The sequence below is a fragment of the Microcaecilia unicolor genome, chromosome 1 (genome assembly GCF_901765095.1).
Source record: "Microcaecilia unicolor chromosome 1, aMicUni1.1, whole genome shotgun sequence".
NCBI lineage: Eukaryota > Metazoa > Chordata > Amphibia > Gymnophiona > Siphonopidae > Microcaecilia > Microcaecilia unicolor.
Genome location: NC_044031.1, coordinates 198,944,332 through 198,961,659, shown reverse-complemented (window position 1 = coordinate 198,961,659; position 17,328 = coordinate 198,944,332). Strand labels below are relative to the sequence as shown.

Below are 17,328 nucleotides of genomic sequence, written 5' to 3'. Positions count from 1 at the left end.
ATATGGTGAACAGAGTTAACAGCATCTTCCTCATTCTTCTAAAATAATCCTCCTTTAATATTTTTATGCTGTTCTTTATATATTTCTTTGCTTCTCATTGTCACCACTTGCTTCTCCCCCAGCCTTGTTGTTCTCTCTCCACATATTGGTTCTTGTTTGTGTGCCCTCATTCACTCTACTCAAACACTGGAGGAAATCTCCACTTCCTTGTCATCAGCAGCAGATGGAATCCATTAACTGATGGATTGTATCCGCCTACCAGCAGGTGGAGATAGAGAACACTGAAAAACCACAGTGACCCTTGGACAGCTAGCCCCAACTGTCTTCAGTATTTCTCTATTTCCCAGCAGGTGTGGACGTAGCTTGATCAGCTCCTTGATTTCTGCCTGGGGTGGCTCCTGTGCTTTGCCAGTTGAGCAGGGGTGTTGTGGCTGGTGGTGCCCACTTTAAAGGCATATACGTTCGCCCTTCCCCTGCCTTACGCATTCCCCAGTCCTCTCGGAGTCCCTCTGTTGCTGCCTGCCTCCAACTTTCCTCACAGTGTTAAAAAAAAAAAAAAAAGCGCGCTTTTACTGCGTGGCTGTTCTGAGGCTTTTTCCAGAGATTCTGGTTCAGTGCAGCTTGACCGGAGCTTGTTGACTCAGTCTTCTGAGGTGAGAGTGGTGCCCAGCTTCTCCGGGGAGGTCCCGTGGACGCCGTTCTGAACGGGGTAAGTTTTGGTGCGAAGCCGCCATTTTATTGCTATATTTCCGTCCACTCGGGCGATGGCTGCTGAGGGAGTTAAGCACTGCTCCCATTGTGGTAAACGCAGATCAGCAGCGGAGCTGTGCAAAACGTGCTCCTTAGACGCTCGCACTAGTACGAGCATGGCGAGCGATGATTCTTCCTGCTTGATGGAGCTGGCAGCGGGCGCCATTTTGGAAGCACCGCATGTCTCGACCCTCGCGGTTGTGGAGGAGTCTGAGTGCAGGGGGACACCTTGTTTAGAGGCTGCCAGAGGAGCTCCAACATCCGTTTCTCCTAATTCGGAGACGGAGGGTCAGGGTGAGTTTTTCTCCCCTGAGTTTGTGCTTTTAATGCATAAAGCCTTCATGCTGAAGAGAGCTCTGCCACAGGTGTCTGACACTGCGTTGCATCTTGGGTTCCCTCCAGGTATTGATGCCCTGGGGATGGCTTCAGATGTTATTTCCTCCCCCGAGCGTTGGAAACACGTTAAACATAGACGAGTAAATTCCCCATCTGAAAGTGGGGCATATCCCCCCCCCCCCCCCCCCCCCCGTGGTCGGGCTATGGGGAGTCTCAGGGGTCTGGCAGGCCCACAGGGACGGATGATCCAGAGGAGGGTGCCTGTTTGCCACTGGATTTGGATGATCCCAATGCAGTTCGGATTTTCCACCGCGACGAGCTGCCAGCTCTCATTACTGACGCCTTGCAGGCCCTCTCGATTGATGGTGCTGCTGAAGGCGAGGCCTCCTCTGTTAATATTAGGATGGCGAGTACTAAGAAGCCTACTCGGGCCTTTCCGGTGCATGACTCCATCCAAGAGCTTATTTCAGCTCAATGGTCTGACCCCGATGGGCCTTTGAAATTGGCCAGGGCTATGGGTCAGCTCTACTCTCTGAGTGAGGAGCACTTGGCCCCTTTGGGGATGCCTACAGTGGACACGTTGGTCACGGTGGTGACTAAAAATACCACTCTCCCAGTAGAGGGAGGGGTTGCTTTGACAGACATGCAGGACCGGCGGCTGGAATCCGCGCTGAAGCGGCCCTTTGAAATTGCGGGCCTTGCCTTAAGGGCGTCTATTTGCAGTTCCTATGCAGCCCGGGCATGTCTTTCCTGGTTACAACAGGCGGTGGAACAGCCCGCGGATGGTGCGGGGTCCCTCTCTGAGGTTGCCCCGCGGATGAAGTCGGCCCTGTCATTTTTGGCCCTTTATGATCTAGTCAGAGCTTCTGCTAAACAGATGTCTGTGGCGGTTTCTGCCCGCCACCTTCTTTGGCTGCAGCATTGGGCGGCTGACATGGCCTCTAAGCAAAGGCTGGTGAGGTTACCCTTTTGAGGCCTCCTGTTATTTGGAGAGGATTGTGAAAGACCTGGGGGACTCTAAACCCCAGCGGTAACCTGAGGATAGGCCGAGGCCTTCTTCCAAGGGTCCTGTGTTTCCCTCCTCTTCCAGACCTCGCTTCCGTGAAGCTCGCAGGTATCGCCTGGGGCGCTCTGCTGGGTTTTCTCAACGTACACATTTTCAGCAGAGGAACTCCTTTCACTCGGACAAACGTTCCGCAGGGACTGGTTCAAGGCCAGGAGTTCAGGGGTGTCCTCCACAATGATGGGACACCGGTCCACTCCTCGATTCTTGCAGTAGGAGGATATCTTTCCCTCTTTCTAGAGGAGTGGACCAAGATTACCTCGGATCAGTGGGTCCTGGACCTGATGAGAGAAGGTTAACGACTAGAATTCGGTGCCCTGGTGAGAGACGTGTTTGTGGAGTCCCGATGCGGCACTGCCGTAAAATGGCAGCGGTAGAGGACACCTTACAAGTCTTGCTGCACCTCGGAACAGTGATCCCAGTGCCTCCCGCTGGCTGCGGCCGCTATTCCGTTTATTTTGTGGTGCCTCAAAGGCGGGTCTTTCAGACCGATCTTCGACTTACGAAGAGTCAACGAGGCCCTCAGAGTACGACACTTTCGTATGGAAACCCTGCGCTCCGTCATTGCGGCGGTACAGCCATGAGAGTTTCTCACGTCTCTGGACCTAAAAGAAGCGTATGTGCACGTTCCTATCTGGCCCCTGCATCAGCGGTTTCTCCGGTTTGCGGTGTTGGGACAACATTTCCAGTTTTGGGCCTTGCCTTTCGGCCTAGCCACAGCTCCTTGTACCTTTTCCAAGGTAATGGTTCTCGTAGCTGCCTGTCTCAGTCGAGAGGGTATCAGAGTTCACCCTTATCTCGACGATGGGCTCATCAGAACGGATTCAGCAACCGAAAGTCGTCTTGCCACAGCCAGAGTGGTTACAGTCCTGCAGGCGCTAGGCTTGGTGGTCAATATACCCAAAAGTCACCTGACCCCCTCTCAGTCTCTCGAGTATTTGGGGGTGCACGCTTCAGAATCAGGTCCGTTTGCTCCTGCGGATGCTTCGCCCGCGAGCTTGGGACTTTGTCCAGCTGCTGGGGTCGATGACGGCGACCTTGGAGGTGGTTCCTTGGGCGAGAGCGCATATGAGGCCTCTGCAGATTGCCCTGCTTCAACAATGGTCTCCAATTTCCCAGGAATATCAACGCAGACTAACGTGGCTCCCTGCGGCCCGGCTCAGTATGGAGTGGTGGCTTTCCGACAGGATGCTGCGACAAGGAATGCCGCTTGCACTTCCTTCTTGGTGCCTGGTGATAACAGATGCCAGCCTTTTGGGCTGGGGAGCGCATTGCCAGGGAAGCTATGCTTAGGGTCAGTGGACAATCGTGGAAGCGGGGTGGTCCATCAATCGCTTGGAACCGAGAGTGATATTCCAGGCTCTTATGGCCATTCAAAAGACTCTGAAGGGGCTTGCTGTCCGGGTCCTGTCAGACAACACGACAGCGGTGGCCTACATAAATCGTCAGGGCGGCACTCAGTGCAGGGCCCTGGCCGCGGAGGCTGCTCAGATTTGCCCCTGGGCTGAGCTCTACCTGCAGCTTCTGTCAGCAGCTCACATAGCAGGTCAGAGCAACGTGCAAGCCGATTTTCTCAGCAGGCATCAAATCGACCCGGCGGAATGGGAACTGGCAGAAGTTTTTCTTCAGATTTGTGCCAAATGGGGGACTCCCGGAATGGATCTAATGGCGTCAAGTGCAAACGCCAAAGTGCCTCACTTTTTCAGCAGAAGGAGAGATCCTCATTCGGCAGGGTTGGATGCTCTGGCTCAATCCAGGCCCTCAGGCCTCCTGTATGTGTTTCTCCAAGCCACTTATCTGGCAGGCATAAACAACAGTCTGGCTGACAGGCTGAGCAAAATAATAGAACCTCACGAGTGGTTGCTGAATATGGGCATAGCCTGCAAGAACTTCCGAGCGTTGGGCACCCCCTCAGTGGATCCTTTTGCCACTCAAATCAATCACAAGGTACCTCAGTTCTGTTCCATGCTTCAGGCCCATGACAGACTAGCGTCATATGCCTTTCTCCTACATTGGGGAACAGTACTTCTGTATGTGTATCCTCCCATACCTCTGGTGGGAAAGACTTTACTGAAATTCAAGCAAGACCGTGGAACCATGATCCTGTTTGCGCCCTTCTGTCTGCGTCAGATTTGGTACCCTAGTCTTCTGTCCTCTGAAGAACTGTGGAGATTGGAGTGTTTTCCGACCCTCATCACCCGCAATGAGGAGTCACTTCTACATCCCAGCCTCCAGTCTTTGGCTCTCACGTCCGGGATGTTGAGAGCCTAGAATTCGCTTCCTTGGGTCTTTCAGAGGTTGTCTCCCGAGTCTTGCTTGCTTCCAGGAAAAATTCCACTAAGAGGTGTTATTCTTTTAAATGGAGGAGGTTTGCTGTCTGATGTGACAGCAAGGCCATAGATCCTCTTTCTTGTCCTACACAGACCCTGCTTGAATACCTTCTACACTTGTCAGAGTCTGGTTTCACGACCAACTCCGTAAGGGTTCACCTTAGTGCAATTAGTGCTTATCGGCAATGTGTAGAAGGTAGGCCTATCTCTGGACAGCCTTTAGTTCGTGTCATGAGAGGTTTGCTTTTGTCAAAGCCCCCTGTCAAACCTCCGCCAGTGTCATGAGATCTCGACGTCATTTTCACCCAGCTGATGAAAGCTCCTTTTGAGCCACTGAATTCCTGCCATCTGAAGTACTTGACCTGGAATGTCATTTTCTTGGTGGCTGTTACTTCAGCTCGTAGGGTCAGTGAGCTTCAGGCCCTAGTAGTGGATGCATCTTATACTAAATTTCATCACAACAGAGTAGTCCTCCGCACACACCCTAAGTTCCTGCTGAAGGTGGTGTCTGAGTTCCATCTGAACCAGTTGATTGTCTTGCCAACATTTTTTCCCCCGTCCTCATGCCCACCCTGGCGAAAGCAGCTTGCACACCTTGGACTACAAGAGAGCATTGGCTTTTTACATGGAGCGGACGAAGCCCTTCAGACAGTCCGACCAGTTTTTCTTTTGATCCCAACAGTAGGGGAGTCTCCATTGGAAAACGCACAATCTCCAGTTGGCTAGCAGATTTCATTTTCTTCGCTTACGCCCAAGCTTGGCTGATCCTAGAGGGCCATGTCAAGGCTCATAATGTCAGAGCCATTGCTGCGTCGGTGGCTCACTTAAAGTCAGTCTCCATTGAAGAGATTTGCAAGGCTGCAACGTGGTCTTCAGTCCACACATTCACATTGCTACTCCCTTGAGCACGATACCCGACGCAACAGTCGGTGCTGCAGAATCTGTTTGGGGTTTAGAATCCAACTCCACTCATCTAGGCCCATTTTATTCTGTTCCAGTCTGCACTCTCAGGTTGTATATAGTTTCAGGTTAATCTACGTTATGTCCTCGCCGTTGTGAGGCCCAATTGAGCATTGTTTATTGTTTTGGGTGAAACTTGGTGCTTGGGACACCCCATCTATGAAAATAATTCAGCCTGCTTGTCCTCGGAGAAAGCGAAGATACTTACCTGTAGCAGGTATTCTCTGAGGATGGCAGGCAGATTATTCTCTCAAACGCGCCCAGCTCCCCTTGGAGTTGTTTTATTTCTTTATTCATTTGGACTTAACTGAGGAGTGCGGTAACGCTTCGGGCGGGAAGGCAGTTCATGCATGTGCGGTGTGGCGCTGCACGTGCACCAGAAGGCTCTAGCAAAACTTTTTTATTTTGCTATGCATTATGCCAGTTCCTGGGCCGACGCAGATCATTGACCCATCTTTGAGAATAATCAGCCTGTTGTCCTCAGAGAATACCCTGCTACAAGTAAGTATCTTCGCTTTACAACAAGACCTGTGTTCAAACATCTTTATTAAGGAACTTAATTAAATCAAGCAAAAATACACCAACACAGGAAGCCACTTACATAATGAACGGAATATTCTTATGTGACAGAGACCAACATTCTGCTTTTTCCATTAGGCTTAAATGAGGCAGGAAGCATCTTCTCTTTTCAAAACTTCTAATTCACAGTTTCACATTTCTTGTAAAAACAGAGAGCATTCCACCACATAAGTACATCCAATACAGTGTTATTTTTCCAATTTGCCAATACAAGTTTTAAACCTATTAGCAAGAAATCAAACACAAAAGCAGCATATTTAGGCAAATTATGTACAAGAGATGCTGACTCATGCATTGCTGCTCTGCACCTTTGTCTCACAGTACTACCTCTGATCTTCCTCCTTTCCCCAACATACCTTAAAAAAAAAAAAAAGAAATCTTTTCACCTCAGTTTGTTTTTAGTCGTCTTTTCTTCCAGTTCACTTCTGCCTGCCACTGATGCCACCACCTCACCCAGGCCACCTCTGCATGTTGCCACAGCTAAGCCTTCTCTTGCTGGCTGTATTGATGGTATCAAAGAGGGACTGGCAAAAGCGGGATTTTGAAAAAAAAAAAAAACCCATCAAGGATGAACTTTAAGGGGGGTCTTCAGTGTGAGACTGGAGTGGGGCAAGAGAGGTGGAAGAGGTTAGTCTGGGGAGTAGTGTGATTGATGGAGGCATGAGCCTGAGTAGAGGACAAGGAAAGGGGCATGAGCCTATGTGGGATGGTGAATGTGGAGGGAGAGGTGAGTCTGGTTAGGGCATAATTGAGGGAATCATGAGCTTGAGGGTGAGAGGAAATATATACCTAGGCACTCAGCCCTTCTACTGACACATGACAGATTAGATGTGCAATATATGAATCATACTGCAAATGCAAATGAGAAGGTGTCATAATTTGTAAGCTAGTGTCTCTCACGTGGTAAGTACATCAGATAGTTTAAAAAGCAGAGATATTCATATTCAGATGTAACCATTGCAAATTACGATTTTAAAGTGGAGTTTTAAGCCAGAGGATATAATGAACAGTAATTGAAAAATTAAAGGGGTGGATGCATTCTGGCCCCAAGCATAGATTAGATTAGAGGCAGGTGATAATTGAAGGATTGATTATTACATTTTGAGTTGTGGTATTTCCTTTCCAGCTTTCTTAACTTGAAGGGAATTTTGTTTTCTGGGATTTCTTTGGCTTCAATGTAGGCAGAGGCTCGGCTTCTGGAGGAGCAGCGTCGTGTGCAGGTATATCTCCATGAGAGCACCCAAGATGAGCTAGCACGAAAATGTGAGCAAGTGCTGATTGAGAAACACTTAGAAATTTTTCACACTGAATTTCAGAATTTACTGGATGCTGATAAAAATGAAGGTAAGGATTTTACTTCAGATGTGGCCACATTTTAGTATACACAGCAATATCAGTTATGTCTGTGAATGAATCCTTTGAATTGCACTACAGTAAGGCAGTTAGGGGAAAGTTGTTTTAACTAATGATCTGTTCATACAAGTATGTTCTTCACAAATATATGTGCACACAAGGAGGTTGGATAAAACAGGAGACCAAGTGAGCCTATCTAGTCCACTGTATGAGCTGAAGCCAGTAGGCAGAGCTTGCCGCATTTTTAGTACACCCCAAATAATAGCAAACGTTACTGAAAGCAACAGCAAAAGATTATTAGAAATAAGGGGCTGCCTATGCGTGGTCCATCTGTAACAAGTCTAAAGCTGCTTCATTTGGATAGGCAGTGCCTTAAAAGGTGGAGGAGAAAGTTTGTGGTTTTATATTTTAATTTTTTTTACTTATTGGACAGCATTTTAATTTATTTGAAAGCTTCCCTTATGAATATAATCAAATAACAATTGAATTCACACTGATCTATAGAATACAGGTGGCCAAATTTCAGTGAGGATATCCTGTTTCCTGATGGGTTCATCTTAACTGTTGTTGTAATCTGCCTTGGGAAGCCTGATGTTATAAAGATGATGGAATATATTGAACTTAAATGGAAGTAAAATTATACTTTCCTTTCATTGGGGCATATGGAATCACATCTTCATCTCATCTCTTTTGTAGAAGTTTACGTTTTAGATACACAAATGGATTATTCTGTTTTGAATCTGTTTCAGGGGCAAGTGGTTTTATTAGTCAAAATAAAAATAAATATTTTGTTTCATGCAGATCTTTTTTGTTTAAACATAACTAAATGGGCTATAAGTCTCTAATGCAGTCCATTGGTTTTCTTATATCTTGTTCTTGTGATGATTTATACTGCGCCAAAACTGAAAACTCTTATCTCTAGCTGTTCGATAATAAAAGCTCATTGTGATCACTATCCAACCTAAAAGGTTGTTTTGTGGCTATACATGAGGAATTGTGATATTGAATAAATAAGTATGTTTGTGTCCCTAGTCATGCATCCAAAGTTTATATAATCCTTTCAAGAAATCCAGTTAATTGTTTAACTTATTAGTGGAACATAACCACAGAGGCATAGTATGGTCACATTTTCAATATGGAATACTAGGGCCCAGCTGAGGAACAGGTTATTTTGAATTAGTCTTCACTGGACCAAGCTTGCTTTCCTTGTGCCATCACCATCTAGCTGGATAGGCAGTGTCTTAAAAAGTGGAGGATAAAGGATTTTTTTTTTTAACATTTATATCACACATTATCCCAAGCAAAGTCGGGTTCAATATGGCTTACATTTGAAAATACAGTGAGACAGAATAATAGAATTCAGATATATCATGAGAGCAAATAGATGGATGTGTATGAAACATTTAACACAGTTGAAATTAGAATATATACCCAACTGGGCATTTAAAAGTTTGTCCTTTAATGTTGCCACATGTTCAGAATTCATAATCATACATATAGGCAGTTATTCAAAGATTATCATATGCACATACCAGAACAGGCATCCATCACATTGCAAAAGTAAACAACAACTTCTACAGAGTATATCCAAAATTTAATTTTTATTTTCTTATTTCCATCTTCCAAAATTCCAGACAGCAGATATAAGGGATCAGCAGGACCCAAAGCTGTCCAAAGCAAGTAAAGTCAGAAACAACACAGTTTATACCTAATTGTTTAACCACCCTTGGATTCACCTTTGTTTTAAAAAGCAAAACCTTGTGCGTGTAAGGTCTAGATAAACAAATCAAAGTTTAAAGCAAATGCCATAATATGTAATAAGGAAACAATGATGGAATATTCACATAGCAGGCAGCCTGAACCAACAGATGTATTTCTTACTGAGCATAATTAACTTTGTATGAACTTGGTGGCTAGTAGTGTGCTGAACTGGATAATGTTGGCACATTTAGACTGACTGGACTTCTGCATGAAGTTAGCTCTGCCCTCACTATTCAATATCTGTCTTTTAAATAGTAGTAATAAAAAATATCAGGTGCATTTTTATAATATACAAATGCAATCCACAAAACAAAAGGAGCAAGTTCCCACATGCCATCTTTTTCTTTTGATATAGGCACAGGAAAAAAAGTCATTAAATGCTCCCAGGTTTCAACTTAATTCATGTTTAATGTGTGATATAAATGTTATAAATATGTAAAATAAATAGATATAAACTGTAATGTTGAGCAGCTGGTTCTCATAACATGTCTGTTTTAGTGGCCCTTACCAGGAGAAAAAAATCTCTGCACGAATATAACAGTGCTAGGGTGTGTCTATAACAAGCCCATCCAAATGACACACTGATACGATTTATAACAAATTACTACTCTACCTATGAAAAATTATTCCATATCATCATGCTGATCAATCCATAGACTGGTGGGCTGTGTCCATCTACCAGCAGGTGGAGATAGAGAGCAATCCTTTTGCCTCCCTATATGTGGTCATATGCTGCCGGAAACTCCTCAGTATGTTCTCTATCTCAGCAGGTGGTGGTCACACACAGCAGCAGCTCTGGCTAGGTCTCCAAGCCTAATTCTTAGGTTTTGTTGAGTACCTGGGGTTGAGGGCTCTTCTTGAGCAAGTGCAAACCTGGTGGTGCCAGGTCCCTCCTTTTCTCCCCCCTCCCGCTGGCTCAGTTAAAAAAAGAAAAAAAAAATTTGAACGTCCTTTAAGGGCGTTTATTTCAGCGTTTATATCAGCGTTTATTGCAGCTGCTCACTGGGACACCAGTTCGTTACAGCTCGGAGCAAGAAGCAGGTAATTTTTACCTTTTGTAGCGGGCAGGGGGTACCCCGATCGGTCTCCACGTGGCTTATGGCGTTGGAGGGCGAGGGCTCGAAGAATCGCTCCCCGGTCCGCGTGTGCGCGTCTAGCGGGGATGCGGGGGTTTCAAAGCCTGAATCGCCTCTATCCTCTGCCTGAAGGTGAACGGGAGGCTTTTCTTTGGCCTACCGTGGATTCTTTAATCACTACGGTGACTAAGAAAACGGCGTTGCCGGTGGAAGGTGGCACGGCCCTAAAGGACGCCCAAGACAGAAGATTGGAGGCGGCTTTAAAGTCGTCCTTCGAGGCGGCTGCTTTAAGTTTGCAGGCCTCAGTTTGCGGCTCCTATGTGGCCAGGGCGTGCCTGACGATTGTGCAGCGGGCTTCCCCCTCGGATCCTTCCTTGAGGGCTGATTGGCCGGCCCTGGAATCGGGGCTTGGCCTACTTGGCAGACTTGCTGTATGATGTCTTGAGAGCCTCGGCTAAAGATATGGCTCAGACAGTCTCTGCACGGCGCTGGCTTTGGCTGAAGCATTGGTCTGCTGACCACGCCTCTAAGTCTCGCCTGGCTAAGTTGCCTTTTAAAGGCAAGCTGCTCTTTGGGGTCGAGCTGGACAAGATTGTGACGATCTCGGCACGTCTAAGGGCAAGAGGTTACCGGAGGTCAGGGCTCGGGCCAGTGGTGCCCGCCACGGTTCCTCCAAAGGACGGTTTCAGGAAGCCCGTCGGTATCGCCCGGGCAAGTCGGGCTCCTCTGCCCCCTCTTCCTTCAAAAGGAACTTCTCCCCCAAGCAGCATTCCTTTCGTAGAGACCGCCGTCCCGGAGGTGCGTCCTCCGGTCCTCCCCCAGGGTCTCGTACCCAATGACGGGGCCCTGGTCCATGGCCCAGAGCAGATTGGAGGACGCCTATCCTCGTTTCTGGGCGAGTGGACCAGGGTAACTTCAGACGCTTGGGTGCTGGAAGTCATCAGAGACGGCTACAAGCTAGAGTTCTGCCGACCCTTAAGAGACGTGTTTGTGCACTCTCCCCTGCAAGTCTCCGGTCAAAGCTGTGGCAGTGCAGCAGACTTTGGACAATCTGATCCGCCTGGGTGCGGTCGTTCCGGTGCCAGAAGATCAGCTTGGCAAGGGACGTTACTCCATTTACTTTGTGGTACCAAAGAAAGGAGGTTCTGTACGGCCTATTCTCGACCTCAAAGGGGTCAATCGGGCCTTGAAAGTTCGACACTTCCGAATGGAGACTCTCTGCTCTGTTATAGCGGCAGTGAAGGCAGGGGAGTTCCTGGCATCCTTGGACATCAATGAAGTTTACTTGCATATTCCCATCTGGCCTCCTCATCAACGCTTTCTGCGTTTTGCAGTCCTGGGCCAACACTTTCAGTTCAGAGCCCTCCCGTTCGGGTTGGCTACTGCTCCGCGGACCTTCTCCAAAGTAATGGTGGTCATCGCGGCCTTCCTACGCAAGGAAGGAGTACAAGTCCATCCTTATCTGGACGACTGGTTGATCCGAGCCCCCTCTTATGCAGAGTGCGGCAGAGCTTCAGACCGGGTGATTGCTCTTTTGAGCTCCCTGGGGTGGATCATCAACTGGGAGAAAAGCCAGCTGCGCCCGACTCAGTCCCTGGAGTATCTGGGAGTTCGTTTCGACTCCCAAGTGGGCAGAGTGTTCCTGCCAGACAATCGGATTGTCAAGCTTCAGGCTCAGGTGGACCAGTTCCTAGTAGCCTCTCTTCTTCGGGCTTCGGACTGTGTGCAGCTGTTGGGCTCTATGACGGGCACGATGGAAGTAGTGCCCTGGGCCAGGGCCCATATGAGACCTCTACAGCACTCTCTGCTGCAGCAATGGACTCCAGTGTCGGAGGATTACGCTGTGCGCCTTCCCTTGGATCCAGCGGTGCGCAAGGCTCTGAGCTGGTGGCTGTGGCCAGACAAGCTGTCCGCAAGAATGCCTCTTTTGACCCCGGAGTGGGTTCTCGTCACGACGGACGCCTCTTTGACGGGGTGGGGAGCCCACTGCTTGGGAAGGACAGCGCAGGGGCTCTGGTCTCCTGCAGAGGCAAAGTGGTCTATCAACCTCCTGGAACTCAGAGCCATTCGGTTGGCGCTTTTGGAGTTTCTCCCGGTACTGGCGGTGAAGCCAGTACGGGTCCTGTCGGACAATGCCACGGCTGTGGCCTATGTCAATCGCCAGGGAGGTACCAAGAGTGCCCCTCTAGCCAAGGAGGCCATGCATCTATGCCAGTGGGCGGAAGCGAACCTGGAACAGCTGTCGGCGGCCCACATTGCGGGTGTCATGAATGTCAAGGCGGACTTTCTCAGTCGCCATACCTTGGATCCCGGAGAGTGGCAGCTATTGGCTCAGGCGTTCTTGGACATCACGAAGCGCTGGGGCCAGCCGAGCCTAGATCTGATGGCGTCATCGGCCAATTGCCAAGTGCTGCGCTTTTTCAGCAGAGGACGGGACCCTCGATCTCTGGGAGTAGATGCTCTTCTCCAACAGTGGCCGACACAGGAGCTTCTCTATGTGTTCCCGCCCTGGCCCATGTTGGGCAGGGTGCTAGACCGGGTGGCAAAGCATCCGGGCCGAATAATCCTGGTGGGTCCGGACTGACCCAGACATCCCTGGTATGCGGACTTCATCAGGCTCTCAGTGGACGGCCCTCTCCGGCTGCCAGCGGAGCAGGGCCTGTTGCATCAGGGTCCCGTGGTGATGGAGGATCCCTCCCCCTTTGGTCTTACGGCCTGGCTATTGAGCGGCAGCATCTGAGGAAGAAGGGCTTCTCAGACAAGGTCATCACCACTATTCTGAGAGCGAGGAAGTGCTCTACTTCTACTGCTTACGCCAGGGTTTGGCGTACCTTTGCATTGTGGTGTGAGGCAGGCTCTCTTTCTCCCTTCACTGCTCCAATTTCTTCAGTGTTGGCGTTCCTGCAAGACGGTCTGGAGAAAGGCCTGTCACTCAGTTCCCTTAAAGTCCAGGTAGCGGCTATGGCTTGCTTCAGGGGTCGCCTGAAGGGTGTTTCCCTGGCCTCACAGCCAGATGTGGTGCGCTTTCTCAAGGGAGTTAATCACCTACGCCCTCCTCTGCACTCTGGTGCCTGCGTGGAATCTCAATCTGGTGCTAAGAGCCTTGCAGAAGCCCCCTTTTGAACCCTTGTCGAGGACATCTCTGAAAGACCTGACTTTGAAAGCAGTCTTTTTGGTGGCTATCTCTTCAGCCAGACAAGTTTCCGAGCTCCAGGCACTATCATGTCGAGAGCCCTTCCTGCAGTTCACTGAGGCAGGAGTGTCTATTCGCACGGTGCCTTCCTTCCTCAGAAGCTTAGCTGAAATTGGGTGGGGGGAAGAGGGGTTGGTGGTTGGGAGGCTAGGATAGGGGAGGGCAGACTTATACGGTCTGTACCAGAGCCGGTGATGGGAGACGGGACTGGTGGTTGGGAGGCGGGAAATACTGCTGGGCAGACTTATACGGTCTGTGCCCTGAAAAAGACAGGTACAAATTCAAGATATGAGTTTATCTTGGGCAGACTAGATGGACCATGCAGGTCTTTTCTGCCGTCATCTACTATGTTACTATGTTCCTGCCCAAGATTGTTTCTCGTTTCCATGTGAATCAGCAGCTCTGCCTACCCTCCTTTCGTAGGGAGGACTAGTGGCACGATGGGTCAAGGAAACCATTGCAGCGGCTTATGTGGCCGCGGGGAAGGTGCTGCCTATCCAGCTGAAGGCTCACTTCACTAGAGCACAGGCGGCCTCGATGGCAGAGGCCGGGTCCGTCTCCTTGGAGGAGATTTGTAAGGCGGCAACTTGGGCGTCGGCTCATACCTTCTCCAGTCATTACCGCTTGACTGGCTGCTCGGGCGGAGGCCCGGTTTGGAGCTTCAGTGTTGCGGTCAGGGATTTCTATGTCCCGCCCTGGGTGAGTACTGCTTCGGTACATCCCACCAGTCTATGGATTGATCAGCATGATGATATGGAAGGTAAAATTATGTATCATACCTGATAATTTTCTTTCCATTAATCATAGCTGATCAATCCATAGCCCCTCCCAGATAACTGTAACGTTTATATTCTGGTTACATTTCAGGTTCAAGTTTAGTCTTCAGTTCCTGTTCAGGAGGTCTTCGTGTTCAAGTTTTTTCGATTGAATTCTTCTGGAGTTGAGACGATTTTGTGTTACAGTGAGCTGCTGCATTCCTCTCCCCTCCGTTTTACGGGGCTGGATTGAGACCTAAATTCTTCCGGCGCTCCCTCCCGCTTCGTGCGGCTGTAGGGCAGCTTTATATCCCTCCCGCTTCGGCGGTTTTAGGGTCAGCCAGCTCCTCCTGCGGTTGCTGTCGCAGGATAAGCCAGATTCCCCCGCATCGGCGGGTGTGGTGTCCCTCCCCCGCTCCGCGGGGATGAGCTGGATGGATTCCCCTCCCCCACTTGTGTGGGGATGAGCTGGGTTGATTCCCCTCCCCTGTTTCGGCGGTGGTGAGCTGGGCAGAGTGTCCCTTTGTGGGTGTAATTCTCTAAGTGCTGAGTCCTGCGGATGGAGCTTTGATATCGACATACTGAGGAGTTTCCAGCAGCACATGACCACATATAGGGAGGCAAAAGGATTGCTCTCTATCTCCACCTGCTGGTAGATGGACACAGCCCACCAGTCTATGGATTGATCAGCTATGATTAATGGAAAGAAAATTATCAGGTATGATACATAATTTTACCTTCTATTTCCTTTCTGTACGTTCGTATACTGCACAAGCTGGCATGTTTGAAAATATAAGCGAGATTAAATAAAAATGCTACCAACAATAAAGAGCGAACAACATGGATGCAGCAGTACTTTGGTTTGCTTGATTTGTTTTGAGTGTATGACGATGACGGCTGTTCGGTGAAGGGGAAACAGAGATTGATGTAATTGTCTTCAATGTTTTGACGTCACTTTGTCTCCTGTTTTATCTGACCTTCTTGTGTACACATACTTTTGGGCATCAAAGGTGATATATTCATTGGCATTTGTTCACCATTCTCTATTCTTTTGATTTCTTTAAATATCAAGTGACAGTCCCAAGTATCCATAAAACAATATATTTGGAAAAAAATGAAATCTCCTTTACTTGATAACTAGCACTCGGTGGTCAGTGCTTTGATGGGGTTGATTGTACCTATGATTGACAAGAAGATAATTCCAGTTAGATTCATGGATATAGTTGGGCATGTTCTAGATGAACGGGATTCATATCGGTGTCAGACAGCAAGGGTGGCACAAAGTGTGTTTTATAGAATGCATCTAGTAAAATAGTTAAAACCTTATTTGGAAAACAGTACCCTTTGTTCAGTGATGCATACTATGAACTTAGTGTGTTGGATTTTGCAACAAATTTTGGAATCCCTTCTAAAGGGTTGGAGCAATTGCAAGTGGTCTGAAACATTGCAGCATGAATGGATAATTTGTGCTAGTATTTATTTATTAGGATTTATTTACCGCCTTTTTGAAGGAATTCACTCATGGCGGTGTACAGTAAGAATAGATAAAACATGAGCAATAGGCAATTACATCAGTAAAAATATTCAAGTAACAATACGAAGTTTGGCATGGTATACTACTTGCAACACTACACAATACGTAATAGAGCATTATAATTGGTAGTGAAGGGTAAGGCAAAGTTGTAACATATAGATGAGTAAGAAAGTAGGAAAAATTAGAAAGTAAGGTGACTGATTTGAAGAAAGTTGCAAATGAGGTCAGAGAGATGGTTAAATATTATCTCAGCTAGGGTAGGAGTGGATAAACATGTCCCGCTGCAGTATGTGCAGCCCGAGTCAATCCTTGTGTGTGTGAGTGAGACTAACAAGTTAGTTACTTCTTCCATTAAAGGCTTGGTTGAAGAGTCAAGCTTTTACCTGCTTCCTGAAGTATAGATAGTCTTGTGTTAAGCGGAGCCTTTTAGGCAATGCATTCCAGAGTGTGGGGGCTACTCCGGAGAAAGCTTGCTTGCGGGTATCATATCGTGTAATGTCTTTTGGAGAGGGTGTAGTTAGTGAAAGTCCTTGGGAGGACCTTAGTGTCCTTGGCGGTGTGTGGAGGATCATCCTATTTTTCAGATATTCTTGGGGTCATCTTCGACTCCTCCCTCTCCTTCTCTGCACATATTCAGCAGGCTGCTAAAACCTGTCGTTTCTTTCTCTATAATATCAGCAAAATTTGCCCTTTCCTTTCTGAGCACACTACCAGAACCCTCATCCACGCTCTTATCACCTCTCGCTTAGACTATTGCAACTTGCTTCTCACAGGTCTCCCACTTGGCCATCTCTCTCCTCTTCAATCTGTTCAAAATTCTGCTGCACGACTAATATTCCGCCAGTGTCATTATGCTCATATGAGCCCTTTCCTCAAGTCACTTCACTGGCTTCCTCTCCGTTTCTGCATACAGTTCAAACTCCTCTTATTGACCTATAAGTGCATTCACTCTGCAGCTCCTCAGTACCTCTCCACTATCACCTCTCCCTACATTCCTCCCAGGGAACTCCGTTCACTGGGTAAATCTTTCTTATCTGCACCCATCTCCTCCATTGCTAACTCCAGACTCCGTTCCTTTTGTCTTGCTGCACCATATGCCTGGAATAGACTTCCTGAGTCAGTACGTCAAGCTCCATCTCTGGCCGTCTTCAAATCTAAGCTAAAAGCCCACCTTTTTGATGCTGCTTTTAACTCCTAACCCTTATTCACTTGTTCAGAACCCTTATTTTATCATCCTCACTTTAATATTCCCTTATCTCTTGTTTGTACTATTTAGATTGTAAGCTCTGTCGAGCAGGGATTGTCTCTTCATGTTCAAGTGTACAGCGCTGCGTACATCTGGTAGCGCTTTAGAAATAAGTAGTAGTAGTTGTAGATACTCGGGGCCATTTCCTTTCAGGGCCTTGAAGATCAGACATAGTTTTAAATTTAGCCCTGTATTGTACTGGTAGCCAATGAGGTTTTTGCAAAAATGGTGTGATTTGGTCACGTCGCTTGCAACCTTCTATGAGTCTTGCTGCTGCATTCTGAATCAACTGGAGCTGGTGCAGGCCCTTTGTAGTCAGACCATTGTATAGTACATTGCAGTAATCCAGTCTTGATGTTACCGTGGCATACACAACTGGGATAAGATTTACC

General features: G+C 47.9%; 1 protein-coding gene across 1 annotated transcript in view; it reads left to right on the top strand.

Moving 5' to 3' along the window:
* CUL1 (cullin 1) overlaps positions 1-17,328 on the top strand; it is a 331,942-nt gene that overhangs the window by 186,239 nt on the left and 128,375 nt on the right. Inside the window, exon 8 of the mRNA XM_030203694.1 lies at positions 7,200-7,362. Coding sequence (XP_030059554.1) covers positions 7,200-7,362 — 163 coding nt within the window. The remainder of the gene's footprint in view (positions 1-7,199; positions 7,363-17,328) is intronic.